At 51.4% G+C, this 15,033-nt stretch overlaps 1 protein-coding gene across 3 annotated transcripts in view; it reads left to right on the top strand.

Moving 5' to 3' along the window:
- Nucleotides 1–15,033, top strand: part of ATCAY (ATCAY kinesin light chain interacting caytaxin) — a 35,221-nt gene that overhangs the window by 11,911 nt on the left and 8,277 nt on the right. For all 3 annotated transcript variants that reach the window (XM_081092232.1, XM_081092233.1, XM_081092231.1), the window contains exons 3-9: nt 6,220–6,278; nt 6,646–6,867; nt 8,151–8,336; nt 8,622–8,724; nt 9,793–9,924; nt 10,519–10,605; nt 14,464–14,562. In XM_081092232.1, the coding sequence (XP_080948358.1) occupies nt 6,220–6,278; nt 6,646–6,867; nt 8,151–8,336; nt 8,622–8,724; nt 9,793–9,924; nt 10,519–10,605; nt 14,464–14,562 (888 nt within the window). The remainder of the gene's footprint in view (nt 1–6,219; nt 6,279–6,645; nt 6,868–8,150; nt 8,337–8,621; nt 8,725–9,792; nt 9,925–10,518; nt 10,606–14,463; nt 14,563–15,033) is intronic.

The following is a 15,033-nucleotide window of genomic DNA, read 5'->3' as shown; positions in this document are numbered from 1 at the left end:
GCTGGAGAGCCTCAGAGCGATGTTTGCTCCCAGCCCTCCCAGACGTTCCCACTGTTTTACTCGGGTCCTTGACTTCCCAGTCCGAGTCGCTGAGCAGTTGGATGCCTTCCCCACCTTGACATTTAGGCTAGATCGGTGGCCACGAAGGACCTTCAGGACCGCCCAGGGTGGGAGGCTCAATCACCCCCTGATGAGAACTGAAGGCAGTGCCGCTCCCTGCCGGGAGGAGTGGGTGGCCGAGCGGCTCCCTGCTCAGCCGGTGGGAGATGCTCCCCAGGCCAGAGGGCTCCTTCCCGATGGTCCGCCTCGGGTTGATGCACGTGTGCTGACTGGGCACAAGGGGGCAGTAAAGGGCAACGACCGGAATTAGCTCTGCCCACTTCATTTCGACCCGGAGGGGGTCCTCCAGTCCAGCCTCAGTTTCCTCTCCTGTGACACTGGCTTCGCCTCCTCATATGGCTGCTGTGAGGAGCCAATGAGATCTTGCCCTGGACATTCCAACCCGGCACACAGCGAATGCCCTGTCCGTGAGGGTCAGACATGATTCTAGCTGATTCCGCAACAGGAATTGCAGCCTCAGACGCGGAAGCGTGCTGGGCAGGCAGCGCCAACGAGAGAAGGAGCTGGAAGAAAATTCCAACAGCCGGCTGAACAGGAGAGGCGGACAGTCAGTTCCTGGTGGTGCTTACCACATGTAAGGGCAGATCTGATTCAAGAAAAGACAGGCAGCTAGAACGTTTGTGTCAGATCTCTGCTTTAACCGCAGATTTAAAGTGTTTAAATGCTGTGTGGGCTGGATGGAACCAGGGGTGGTGCAGCTGCCATCAGTCTGCAATTTGGGGCGACCTTGCACATGGGCAATGTGCTTCCTGTACGCCAGGACCCTGGACCGAGTCATGAGTCAGCAGCCCCGCCCCCCCCCCCCCCCATGTTGAGAGCAAGGGCGGCAGCTACAGAGAAGAGGAACAGAGCAGTGTGTACATGAAATGCCTCTTTATTTATTTTTTAATATATTTTTATTGATTTTTTACAGAGAGGAAGGGAGAGGGATAGAGAGTTAGAAACATCAATGAGAGAGAAACATCGATCAGCTGCCTCCTGCACACCTCCTACTGGGGATGTGCCCACAACCAAGGTACATGCCCTTGACCGGAATCGAACCCGGGACCCTTCAGTCCGCAGGCCGACGCTCTATCCACTGAGCCAAACCAGTTAGGGCATGAAATGCCTCTTTAAAACCTTCTTCTGACTTTATTAGAAGCTTGCCTTTATTTAAAAAAAAAAAAAAAATACAGTTGAGCCCAGTCAGCAGGGCTCGGCATTGAGCATCGACCTATGAATCAGAAGGTTACAATTCTATTCCCAGTCAGGGCACATGCCCAGTGTGGGGCATGTAGGAGGCAGCCGATCAATGATACTCTGTCATCATTGATGTTTCTATCTCCCTTCCTCTCTGAAATCAATTAAAAATATTTAATAAAAAAAACAGTTGAGGTGAAATTCATGTAACATAAAATTAACCCTTTTGAATGCACGAATTAGTGGCATTTGGTGCACTCCCATGTTGTGCAGTCATCACTTCTGTGTAGTTCCAGAACATTTCTATCACCCCAAGAAGGAGCCCTGTCCCCCTTAGCAGTCGCCCCCCCCCCACACACACACACACACACACCTACCCCCAGCCCCTGGCAACCACTAACCCACTTTCCGTCGCTAGGTGTGCCTGTTCTGGACATTTCACATAAACGAATCACATACTGGGTGGCCTTTTGTGCCTGTCGTCTCTAACTTAGCATAAAGTTTTCGAGGTCCACCCATGCTGCAGCATGAGTCCCTGCTTCCTTCCTTTTCATGGCTGCATAATATTCCATTGTGCGGCTGGGTCACACTTTGTTTATTCATTCATCGGTGGATAGATATCTGGGTTGTTTCCACTTTTGGGCCATTGTGAGTCGTGCTTCTGTGAACATTCGAGTATGGGTGTTCGTGTGGACGGATGTCTTCATTTTCTTAGGGCCTCGGCTCCATTTTTGACCTCCAGGAGAGCAGAGCAACATCTGATTCACCCTGTACCTCCAAAACCCTTCAAAGCACCTGGAAGGGAGTGGTTACTCAAAGAACATTCAATGCGTGGTGCATGGGGAAAGGTGGGAGGGAGGAAAAGGAAGAAGCATGGGTAGGTTCCACCCTGCAAAAGGTACCAGGTCATCCCCTACAAGGAACAGAGGCGAGGGAAGAAAGAGTGTTTGAAAGGAAAGCGCATTCTACCGTCCTTCCCAGTCTAAACAGCCCCCCTTTCGGTTGAAGAGGCAGGAATGAATGAAGGCTGTATGCTTCCCAGAGTCAGCATGCCCCACAGCTAGAGGCTGGACAGCCCACGCACGCTGCAGATCCTTTGGCCTGGGATATTCCAGGTCCCCGGGGAGCACAGGACCTGGAGCTTGTGGGTGCCGCTCAGGCAGTCAGAGCTGTTGCTCCAAAATACAGTCTGGTCATGACCAGAGAGACAGGTCTCATTCCGCACATCTGTTCTCCACCAAGCATTAGCGGGGCACAAATGCATAGAGGGCAGCGTTTTTTAAAATTGCTTTTTCTGTATATAATGAATCCTAACGATCCCACAGAAAAACTACTAGCACTGATAGATAAATTCAGGAAAGTAACAGAATACAAAATAAATATCCAGAAATCGGTTGCATTTTCATATACCAATAATGAACCATCAGAAAGGCAAATTAAGAGAACCATCACATTTACAATTGCGTACAAAAATACCTAGGAATGAACTTAACCACGGAGGTAAAAGACCTGTGTTTGGAAAGTTATCAGGTGCTGAACAAAGAAATTAAAGAAGATACAAATAAATGGAAGCACGGGCCATGCTTGGGGCATGGCTAAAATGTCCGTACTACCCACAGCAATCTATAGATTCACCTCAAATCCTATCAGAATGCCAATAATGTATTTCACAGAACGCTAAAAATAATCAAAAAATGTGAATGGAATCACAGAAGACCCCGAATAGCCATAGCAATCGTGAGACAGAACAACATTTGAGGAATCACGCTACCTGATACCAAACTATTCTGCAAGGCATAGTAATCAAAACAGCATGGTACTGGGATGAAAACAGACATACAGTAGGGCCTTGACTTACGAGTGTCCCCGACTAGACTAACAAGGTTTTTGAGATACGAGCTGTCTCTCAGCCGATTTTTTGCATTGAGTTGATAGAGTAATTTGAGTTAACGAGCTCCTTAACGAGCTCGGTCTCAGAACGAATTAAACTCGTAAGTCAAGGTCCCACTGTATAGGAACATGAATAGAGAGCCCAGAAATAAACCACTCCTATGTGCTTAATTAATATTTGACGAAGGAGGCAAGAACATACAATGAGTTAAGGCAGTCTACTCAATAAAATGGTGTTTGGTTCATTGGACAGATACAGGCAAAGAAATGAAACCAGCCTACTTTCTTATACCATATACTAGCACAAGAATAAGCTCAAAATGGACTAATGACTACATGTAAAACTCGAAACCATAAAAACCCTAGAAGAAAACAGGCGGTAAAATCTTTGACGTTTCTATCTTTTTAGAAAATAGATTTTATTTTTATTTTCGGGCATTTCTCTTAGTAATACTTTTTCTGATCTACCTCCTCAAGCTAGGGAAACAAAAGAAAAAATAAACAAATGGGACTACTTCAAACTGAAAAGCTTTGCAAAAGAAACCATCAACAAAACAAAAGGACAACCCACTGAATGGGAGAACTTACTCACCAAGGATACATCTGATAAGGAGTTAATGCCCAAAACTTATTTTTTTAGCCGAAGCCGGTTTGGCTCGGTGGATAGAGCGTCGGCCTGTGGACTGGAGGGTCCCAGGTTCGATTCCAGTCAAGGGCATGTGCCTGGGTTGTGGGCGCATCCCCAGTGGGAGATGTGCAGGAGGCAGCTGATCGATGTTTCTCTCTCGTCGATGTTTCTGATTCTCTGTCTCTCTCCCTTCCTCTCTGTAAAATATCAATAAAATATATTTAAAAAAAAAAAAGAAAAAAAATTTAATTTTTTAAAAACCCTCATACAACTCAACACCAAAAAACAAACAACCTCATTAAAATATAGGTAAGGGACCTGAATTGACACATCTCCAAAAAGGACATACAGATGGCCAATAGACAAACGAAAAGATGCTCAACATCACTAATCAGAGAAATGCAAATTAAAATCACAATGAAATATCACCTCACACCTGTCAGAATGGCTATCACCAATAAAACAACAAACAACAAGCCTTGGCAAGGACGGGGAGAAAAGGGAACCCCTGTGCACTGTTGGTGGGAATGCATATTGGTGCAGCCACTATGGGAAACAGAATGGAGGGCCCTCAATAAATTACAAGTAGAACTGCCTTGTGGCCCAGTGATTCCACTTGTGGGTATGTATCTGAAGAAACCCAAAACAGGAATTGGAAAGAACATATGCACTCCCATGCTCGTTACAGCATTATTTACAGTAGCCAAGGCATGGAAGCAACTTAAGGGGCCATTAACAGACAAGTAGATAAAAAAGTAGTGGTTGTGTTGGCTTTGGCAGCACATATACTAAATTGGAACGATACAGAGAAGAGAGATTTGCATGGCCCCTGCGTAAGGCTGTCCAGCAAATCCTGTGACGCGTTCCACATTTTTTAAAAAAAAAAAAGTAGTGGTACATATATCTATAATGGAATATTACTTGGCCATAAGAAAGAATGAAATCTTATCATTTGTGACAGCATGGATGGACCTAGAGGATATGACGCCAAGTGAAAGAAGTCTGTCAGAAAAAGACAAATACCATGTGATTTCACTTGTATGTGGAATCTGATGAACAATATAAATGAATAAATAAAACAGAAACAGACTCACAGATACAGAGAACAGACTGATGGGTGCCAGAGGGGGATTGGGTGGGGGGCTGCGTGAAAAAGGGGAAGGTATTGAGAAGTACATATTGGTACTTAAAATAGTCACAGGGATGTACAGTACAGCATCGGAAGGCTAGTCAATAAAACGGCATAAATACCTGTTAGAAGTTTTCTATTTCCAGAAAAGTTGCACCAGTAGTACAGAAGGGTTCCATATACCCCACACCCAGTTCCTCCTCTGATTAGCATTTTAAATCAGGCTGGTACTTTTGTTACAATGAATGGACCAGCGCTGATACATGATTCATGACAAGTCCACAGTTTATTCAGATCCATAGTCCTTCTCTCCTAATATCCTTTCTCTGCCCAGAAGCCCACCCAGGATCCCAGGTAACATTCAGTCCTCACATCTCCATAGGCCCCTCTGGGCTGTGACATTTTCTCAGACTGTCCTAGTTTGGGGTGACTTTGACAGTTTTGAGGAGGACGGGTCAGGGATCTTGTAGAATATCCCTAAATTGGGGGTTTGTCTGGTGTTTTTCTCATGACTAGACCAGGGTGATGGGTTCTGAGAGGAAGACCCCACAGTGAAGGGCCCTTCCATCCCCTCAGAACCAGGGTCACGTGTCAGCAAGTCTCACCACTGTTGACGTTGACCTGAGCCCCTGCCTGAGGGTGTGGGCAGGTTTCTTCCGCTTTTTCCAGCACCCACCTGGCACCATACGTGCTGCCCAGCCCACAGGAAAGCGCAGGGAGCCATCCTCCATCTCCTGAGGGCAGAGTATCTACATACATTATTTGGAATTTTCCTGTGCAGATAAGTTGTCTCTTCTCCCCTGTAGTTATTTACTCAGTCATTTCTTTAGACCCATATGGTCTCATGGACATTTTCTTTTACTCTTTGGCTTACAATCCAAATAACTGCCCAGCATTGGCCGTGGAGAGAGCTTCCGGTTGACTGCCATGTCTGTTGGAAAACTTCTTGCTGCATCTAAGCTCTGCAGCCACCCCATGAAGAATGTGGCTCATATCCCAGAGTGTGTAAAACCGTGTGACCCCGGACGAGACCCTCCCTCTCTCTCAGCTTTGGCTTTCCCTAATGGAAAGACAATATCCATTATGTTCTCTGCAGGGAGCCCTCCGGCACTGGGGCGCTCTGACTTTCTGTGCTAATGCACAGATGTGTTTTGTGCCCACGATTCCCAGAGCTAAACGGGTGCTGTTGTTGTTGTTGTTGTCTGCACTCCCTGCTCCGGTTGCTGGATTTTTGGTGCCTGGTGATCGATGCCCCTCCTGGCTGGGCTCCCAGGCCACTCCGGGAAGAGACGGGGATGGACGCGCTCGGCAGCCCAGCGGAAGACCAGTCCTGTGAGTTTCCACACGTGCAGAAAGGGGTGCTCCGCCCGAGACTGTAGAAATGCCCGAGGCTGTGGCTGCTGAGAGGCACGTCAGGAAAGGGGGTAGCTCTGCTCCGAGGCCTGCAAGGAAAGCAGCTGCGGTGGGCGAGAGACATGTGGGCACCGTCATGAGGTCGGCACAGGGGTGCTGCTGAGTGTCCTTGAGCTGGTTACTCAACCTCTCTGTGCTTCCAGTTTCTCATTTACTAAATAGAGGGAGTGAGCCTACCACACAATGGGGTGCAGCTCCCACCGGGTCAGGAAGTGGAGAAGAGGAGAAAGAAAGAAAAAGCACCTGTTTTGTTTTGTTTTGTTTCTGTTTTCCTGCTTCCCCACAGCCCCTCCCAACACGCTGAACTTCAACGGAGCCCACCGCAAGCGAAAGACGCTGGTGGCCCCGGAGATCAACATCTCCCTGGACCAGAGCGAGGGCTCCCTGCTGTCGGACGACTTCTTGGACACCCCCGATGACCTGGACATTAACGTGGATGACATTGAGACCCCCGATGAGACGGACTCGCTGGAGTTCCTGGGGAACGGCAATGAGCTGGAGTGGGAAGGTGAGTGAACTCGGGGTTTGCTCGTGGCACCTGCCTGGCCCCACGTCGCACTCGGCAGCCCTACTGGCTTCCGGGGCCAGCTTGGTAGAGCAATTCCTCCATCCCTGCAGGCTCGGGTAGGGCAGGTTCTCCAACTCAGGGCTCACGGCACATCTCCAGATCCTCCTGCCTCTACAACTCCATGGATGTTTTTCTTGTAAACTTGGGTTTTTCTGGGGGAACATGGTTCTCAAAGCTGACGGAGACCAAAAGAAAGTGCCTCCAGCTGACCCCACGCGTGTTTGTGGGGCATTTACTCGGGAGCAGGTCTCAACTGCGACGTGGGGTGTGGAGGGAATACGGCAGGAAGAGAGGGTGCCGCCTGCACGACACTGGTCAGAGACAGACGCTAGGCAATGAGAGAACGGAGTGTGAGGTCGTAGCAGCTGGTCATCAGTGCTGTGAGCACCTTAGGGGAGGTGAAGGCCTGGGGCAGGGTCTCACCTGAGGGGTGATTCAGTCCCCCAAAGAACACTGAACAATGTTTGGTGACATCTGTGGAGACCAGGGGTGCTGCTCAACACCCCACAGTGCCCAGGACACCACCCCCCTCCCTGCCCAGAGAATGATCCAGGCCCAAATACCCTAAATGCTCAAGATGAGACCTCTTGAGCTGGGGGAGCTGGGTGTGGGGGACTCCTTTGGAAGGGTGGTCAGGGCAGGTCTCGCTGCGGGGATCTTAGTTGATCTGACATCTCAAGACAAAAGCACAGGTCAGGTCAGAAAGCCTGCGATGGCGGTGGCCACCCACAGAAATAGAATCAGAGTGGATGGAATCAGAACCGCAGAACCTGCTGGGTGGGTGTGGAATATAAAGGGAGGAAGGAGCCAGTGGTGATGCCTGGGGTTGGTGGGGGCCTGAGAGTCACTTCCTGAGGCAGGAGGCCCGCAGGGCGAGAGGTGGGACCGAGGTGGATGTTCTAAGAGTGGCCGAGCAGGAACGATGCCCAGAGAGGGAAAGCAGGCCGTTCACAGAAATGAGCTCTCCCCGGCTGGCGGCCTGACACCCACCCTGGGCACGGTCCTGTGTGCCATGGCCTGGAAGAAAGTTACTTGGGTGTGACATTCTGACGACCAGGTCCCTCGTTTTCCCAGCCGCCTCAGGCTAACGCTGTTGGTGAGCGAAGTAGAGGACAGGTGTTTGCCTGTGGCCTGGGGAGAGAGATGGGGGCTCTGCGGCCATGGGCAGCAGCGGGAGCTGGGAGAGGCTGGGACGAGACGTCAAACTCAGGCCTCCCTTCCAGATGACACCCCCGTGGCCGCTGCCAAGAACATGCCCGGGGCCAGCGCGGATCTGTTCGGGGACGGCGCGGCTGAGGACGGCAGTGCCGCCAACGGGCGCCTGTGGCGGACAGTGATCATCGGAGAACAGGAGCATCGCATTGACCTGCACATGATCCGGCCCTACATGAGGGTGGTGACCCACGGAGGTGAGGCCACAGCCCTGGGCCCCCTCCTGACTCCAGCTGGGCAACGGGAGCCCCCTCAGTGGCCCCGTCTGAACCCCAGCCTCTTCAGGGGCCACGGGGATGCTAAGCTCTCGTCTCTGGGTGGGTGGGGGTGAAACGTGCATGAGGATGAGCCATGGATGCCGGGTGCACATAGGGGGTGCCTAGGAGGATGGCTGGCGTTCCCTACCAAAGGCAGGACAGGTCAGGGGCCTGGGGCGGCTCAGAGCTTAGAGCTCAGCGAGGGCTCTGCCCGTCTCTCCCCAGGGTACTATGGTGAAGGCCTCAGTGCCATCATCGTCTTTGCCGCCTGCTTCCTCCCAGACAGCAGCTCTCCCGACTACCACTACCTCATGGAGCACCTCTTCCTGTAAGTGGCCGCCGGCTGCACCCTCCCCCCCACCCCACCCCCCGACATTCCTGAGGGCAGCGGGCTGGACCAGGCTGTGCGAACCACATTGGGAGGGGGCTCTGCCTGGCACCAGGCAGGGGCTGGGCCACCAGCAGACCTGGATCTGAGTTCCCTGCTCACCCACTGGGCCTCATCGGTGCAATCATGATCGTCGGCGTCGCTGTCATGTATTGAGTATTCGCTATGCGGCAGCCATGAGGCTGCGTGCTGCGTCCGTGATGACGCACTCCATCCTCCCCATAACCCTGTGGGGTGGGCGCCTCCCATTCGACAGGGGCAGAGTCCGAGGCACAGGCAGTAAGTCACTTGCCCAAGGACACACAGGTAGCGTTTTGTTGCTACGGAGCCAGATAATACATACAAAGCACCGGGCAGATGGCAGTAAGAGCTCTGTAAGTCATGATCACTCACTGTCGTTATTATGAAGATTCCCTTCTCACACAGCAGGGCTTGGGTGCCAGGCGGGCCGGAGGATGAGGAGGTACCTGTGGGAGGGCAGAATGGGAAGTGGCCTGAGAGACCAGGGAACCCAGTCTCCCAATTACAGATGGGAAAGGAGAGACTGAGAGAGAGGAAAGGGTTTTTCTGAAATCCCGCAGAGAGAGATAGAGCCAGGAGGGACCCCAGGTCCCTAACATCTGGTGCCATGAGTTACCCACGGTGGGTGCCTGTTCCCCAGCTATATCTGGGGCTATTGAGACCCATCCCCAGAATTAGTGGAGATAGTAAGTGAAGTCGTGCGTATAAAGCATGGCACATAGTAAGTGCTCAATTAAATAGTAACTACTATGATCATTATACTCACGGACACAAATTTGGGGTGGGCTGGGGTTAATCACATCCACCACCACCACCCCCAGAGTGTGGCTGGCGCAGCCAACAATTCCTGCACAGGTATGGGTGACGCAGCTGGGGCTGGGGATGGCAAAGGGAGCAGGTGCCACAGGTGTCCAGTCCCAGGACCCGGGTCTTTCTAACTCGGGATCACTCTCACTGGGTCCCCTGTCCTCCGTGCCCTGTGACCAGGTACGTCATCAGCAGTTTGGAACTCCTGGTGGCAGAGGATTACATGATCGTGTACCTGAATGGTGCCACCCCCCGGCGGAGGATGCCCGGCATCAGCTGGCTGAAGAAGTGCTACCAGATGATCGACAGAAGGTGAGGGGGGCGGGCGGGGCCTGCCTCCGGTGCAAGGGGACCCCGAGCAGGGCTGGTTCCAGAGGGAGACCCTGGGGCCCTGAGGGAGCATCTGCTGTGCTCCCCCAGCTTCTAGTGGTCGCCGGCAAGCCTTGGTGCCCCCTGGTTTGTAGATGCATCACCCCAGTCTCTGCCTTCATCTCCACATGGCACCTCCCTGAGTGTGCGTCTGTGTCTTCAATTTCCTCTTTTCACAAGGACGCCACTCGTCATGTATTAGAGGCCCACCCTGCTCTGGTCTGACCTCACCTGAAAGTGTTACATCTGCAAAGACCCTGTTTTCCAAATAGTGTCCCCTTCTCGGGACCCAGGAGTTATGGATTTGGGGGGAGACGGGGGAATGCAATTCAGCGTGACAAAGGAAAATTGCTCAGACTCTAATTTAGGAGAGAGACAGCTCCACCACTTGCAAACTCCGCTAAGGGGCTTAGCTTTCAGAGCCTCTGCCTTCTCCCTGTAACGTGGTGGTGCCCCAGGGAGGGCGGAGGAGGCAGCCCCTCCCTCCCCAGGGCCTGCCCCAGGAGCCCATCTTGCTGCCTCTGCCTTCCCACGCAGGTTACGGAAGAACCTGAAGTCCTTAATCATCGTCCACCCGTCCTGGTTCATCCGCACTGTGCTGGCCATCTCCCGGCCCTTCATCAGGTGAGGCGGCAACCTGTGTCCAGATCCCCCGTGGCTGTGTCTTTTATTTTTAATCAGCGTTTCCCAACTTCTCTATGCTAAATAGGTAGTATTAATTTAAACACTTTTCAATCGCAGGTATTGTTATTAAGCGACAAACGTGAGAGAAATAATAATCAGCTCTCCCATATTGAATGGTGGATACCTTTTACCATTTAACCCTGAGACGCTGGTGTCATCGTGTCCATTTCAGGGATGAGTAAACTGAGGCTCAGAAAGGTCCAGGAACTCACCCAGACTCACACAGCAAGGTCACTAGCCCACCACGCTCCCCAGGAGGGAACCCAGCTCCGTTCACTCCAGAATTTGTGGGGGAGCCATTAGGATGCCAAGAGGGTCTGACCTACTCCTGGCCAATCATTCAATGAACCAACACGTGAAACCCCCCCCTTGGGATCGATGATTTAACAAAAGGACTCACAGGACTCAGAAAAGCTGCTATACCCATGGTTCCGGTTTATTACCGCGAACGGATGAAGATTAAAATTGGCAAAGGAAACGGGTGCACATGGGAGTCTAGGAGAAACCGGAAATGAGCTTCCAGTGAGCCCCTCCCGGTTGTGCCAAAAGCCCTGAATCTCCCAGCAAGCTTAGCCACACGGGAACGGAGCACCAGGTGCCCGAACCCACTCGGTCTTCAGAGACTCCAGAGATCACATTGACAGTACGTGGCTCAAGGCCCCCACCCTAAGCCACACCGTTAGCACAGACGGCACGGCAGGCTTGGAGGCCCGGGTCACCTAAGACACTCTTACCAGGCAGGACAGTTCTCAGCTTATAGGTGATCTCCCACGCGTACCAAGAGCCAGCTCTTTCCTTGCAATGTGAGGGTTTGGGTCCTCCAAGCCTGCTGGGTTCGCCCTCTGCTGCACAATATAGAAGCACCTGGAAAAACAGAGCAAGGAAACCCAAATTTACATGCTCTAGTCAATCACATACAAACTGAACGTATATTTAACTTAACATCATGCCAAACACTGAACTGAGTCAAGATCCTTCTTCATTTCCACATTCCCAACTACGAATCTGTGATGCGTTTCAGAGTCGGGCCCAGCCCGGCCAGCAGGGCTCAGTGGTTGAGCGTGGACCTAGGAACCAGGAGGTCACGGTTCGATTCCTGGTCAGGGCACATGGCCAGGTTGTGGGCTCCATCCCCAGTGTGGGGTGTGCAGGAGGCAGCCGATCCATGATTCCCTCTCACCGTGGATGTCTGTCTCTCTCTCTCTCTCTCTCTCTCTCTCTCTCTCTCTCTCTCTCTCTCTTCCCCTTCCTCTCTGAAATTAAAAAAAAAAAGAGAGAGAGAGAGTCGGGCCCATACTTTGCCTTGAAGGATTTGCAAGGAGGCAACTTCAGGCGCTCTGTGCTCAAGGACTCGTAATAGTGAAAGCAGGCGAACGATACACTAGCTATGGATCCTTTGTGCTCATGATGAACCCACTGGGCAAAACGGTGAGATGGCCTAACAGAACGGTGTTCTGGCCTCAATATCCCATCGCCCAAGGCAGACCATTCACTCGCTCTTGGTTGCTAGTCCCACGGCAAATTGTGAGGATCTTGGTTCGAGCTTTCAAAGAGAGAAGAGGGGAGAGGGGAGGAAAATGCACTTCTCCTTTGAAAGCTGAGGAAAGTGGCCCTGGCCAGTGTGGCCCCGTTGGTTGGACATGATCTGGGGCACTACAAGGTTGCAGGTTCGATTCCCGGTCAGGGCCTGGGCTACGGGCTCCATCCCCAGAAGGGCGTGCCAAAGGCAGCCAATCTGCACTCTCACATCGATGTTTCTCTCTCCCTCTTCCTTCCTCTCTCTCTAAAAGTCAGTTTTAAAAATCTGTAACAGAAAAGCTGAGGAAAGCGGAGGCCAATTCTGACCTGCAGTCCAACCCCGAGGTTCTGTGATTGCATCTCCAAGAAAACCCCCGAGTGTTCCGTGCTAACCGAAGGTTGGGGATGTGCTGCCACTGACCTGGAATTCTCCCTCGTGACCGCGCCCCCGCCCTCCCCCCGCTCCAACATGAGTCAGAAAGCTCAGCTCACAGGCAGAAGCACAGTCACGGCAGACATGTGGGTATCTGTTTCCAGTGATGGGCATGGTGGGTGTGACCACACCCTCATGACGTCAGTTTTGCCTGTATTTATAGACCGGCACTCAGAGCAGCAGGTGTTGGCTCTGGGCACCACAGAGAAATCCTTCCTAACAAATCCAGTCTGTCCGCCGGAGCCTGCGGAACCGGGCATATTCAGGCACAGAACAGACAACCCGGTGAGACAGGTGGGGACACGATTCCTGCCCGGGTCTGAGGCTCGCTCTCTACCTACTCACCCTTAACCTCTGTCACGCCCACTGGAGGGAGGCCTCGTGCTGTGAGAATAATTTTTTTAATAAAAAAAATGCATTCGACCTGCACGAAAGCAGTGGGCGTTGTTCATTCCAGTACACAAGGCCGCTTTGTGACTGCCCATGGGAAAACTCTGTCTTTCCCGATCAGTTCCCATTGGCCTCTGCGAAGAAACTGCTTTATTTTTCCCTTATAGGCACTGTGAGCTGCAGAACTCATCGCTGAATGCCAGAAAGCTTGAGCTGAATTTTTGTCTAATCTCTAAAAATAGATATAAATCTTCTTGACACTCTGTAGACATTTCGCTGTATCTTTCCTTTTAAAAAAAACACACACATGTTTTTATTGATTTCAGAGAGGAAGAGAGAGGGAGAGATAGAAACATCAATGATGAGAGAGAATCATTGACTGGCTGCCTCCTGCACGCCCCCTACTGGAGATCAAGCCCACAACCCAGGCATGTGCCCTTGATCAAATTCGAACCTGGGACCTTTCAGTCCGCACGCAGGCTGACGCTCTATCCACTGAGCCAAACCAGCCAGGGCATATCTTTCCTTTTTTATTATTACTTATCTTCTTCTGTTTATTTTTAATTTTTAAATTTATTATTTTTTTATTTAGCAAACTTTTTAAAAATATTTTTTTTATTGATTTCAGCGAGGAAGGGAGAGAAAGAGATAGAACCACCAATGATGAGAGAGAATCATTGATGGCTGCCTCCTGCACACCCCCCACCAGGGATCGAGCCCACAACCCTGGCATGTGCCCTTGACCAGAATCCAACCCGGGACCCTTCAGTCCACAGGCCGACGCTCTATCCACTGAGCCAAACCAGCTGGGGGCTGTTTTCTTCTTTGTTGTGCTGTTGTATTCTCTTGGCCTTACATTTCTCATTGTTAAAAACTTTTCTTTTCCCTGGAAAAAAGTGTATTTTCCATATCACCAAGACTAGATTTGAGTTGAAAAAATATTTTTTAATAACCGTGAGTTCAAAGCAGCGTGCTGGTGATCAAGCACGGCCTGGTGCCGACAGCCTGAGTCCAGGCTTGGACGGGAAGGAGCCATTCATCCCGAAAGAATGGAGGGTGGTCAGCAGCCCCACGTGTGCCTTCCTGTGCCCCGATGACGACTGGTGTCCCCAGCAGGGGCGAGAGCGCCAGGAAAGCATCCCTGGGAGAACGAACGCAGAGGAGCAATTCTTAGGCGGATGAAGAGGATACTTAGTCTGTTAGAACCTCTTGCCTCTTTGCTTCCTTTAAACAAGTGCTTAGTGGGGATCGGGGCCAGGACCCCTCTCCTCTTGCCAGGAGCCCCCAGGCCTTGCTCTGTCCACCCCACGAGGGTAGAGGGTGGAGCCTGGCACTGGGTGGGGAGGGAGATTTGAGCGTGGTGCTTAGGGCATCCTCGAGTTGGGTTATGAGTGCCACCCTGTCTGCCATCGCTCCTCCTGGCTCCGGGTAACCACATCGTCTCCTCCTCCTGGCAGCGTCAAATTCATCAACAAGATCCAGTATGTGCACAGCTTGGAAGAGCTGGAGCAGCTCATCCCCATGGAGCACGTGCAGATCCCAGACTGCGTGCTACAGTGAGTGTCCCCATGCCCTGTGAGGGCCCCACCTGCATCCTCAAGGCCCCCAGGCTCCTCAGGTTCCCACTCAGCTGCCCAAAACCGGATGTGAGCGGGAGAGCAGCAGGACGAAGGCATCAGTGAAACAAACACGTGTGAAATTAGGAAGTACAGTGGGCCTGGGACCTAGTGGGGGGCCGGGCCAGCAAGCCACAGCCCACAGCTTGTTTTTATAAATAAAGTTTTATCAGCACACAGCCACACCCACTTATTAACAGATGGTCTAGGGCAGTGGTCGGCAAACTCATTAGTCAACAGAGCCAAATATCAACAGTACAAGGATTGAAATTTCCTTTGAGAGCCAAATTTTTTAAACTTAAACTATATAGGTAGGGACATTGTTATTCACTTAATTAGGGTACTCCTAAGCTGGCCTTTGCTAAAAACGTCCTCAATCTGATTGAGAACGTTCGCTGAGGTCGACCCCTT

This window comes from Myotis nattereri (assembly GCF_964212035.1).
Source record: "Myotis nattereri genome assembly, chromosome: 5".
Taxonomy (NCBI): Eukaryota; Metazoa; Chordata; class Mammalia; order Chiroptera; family Vespertilionidae; genus Myotis; species Myotis nattereri.
This window is presented reverse-complemented; position numbering and strand designations above follow the sequence as displayed.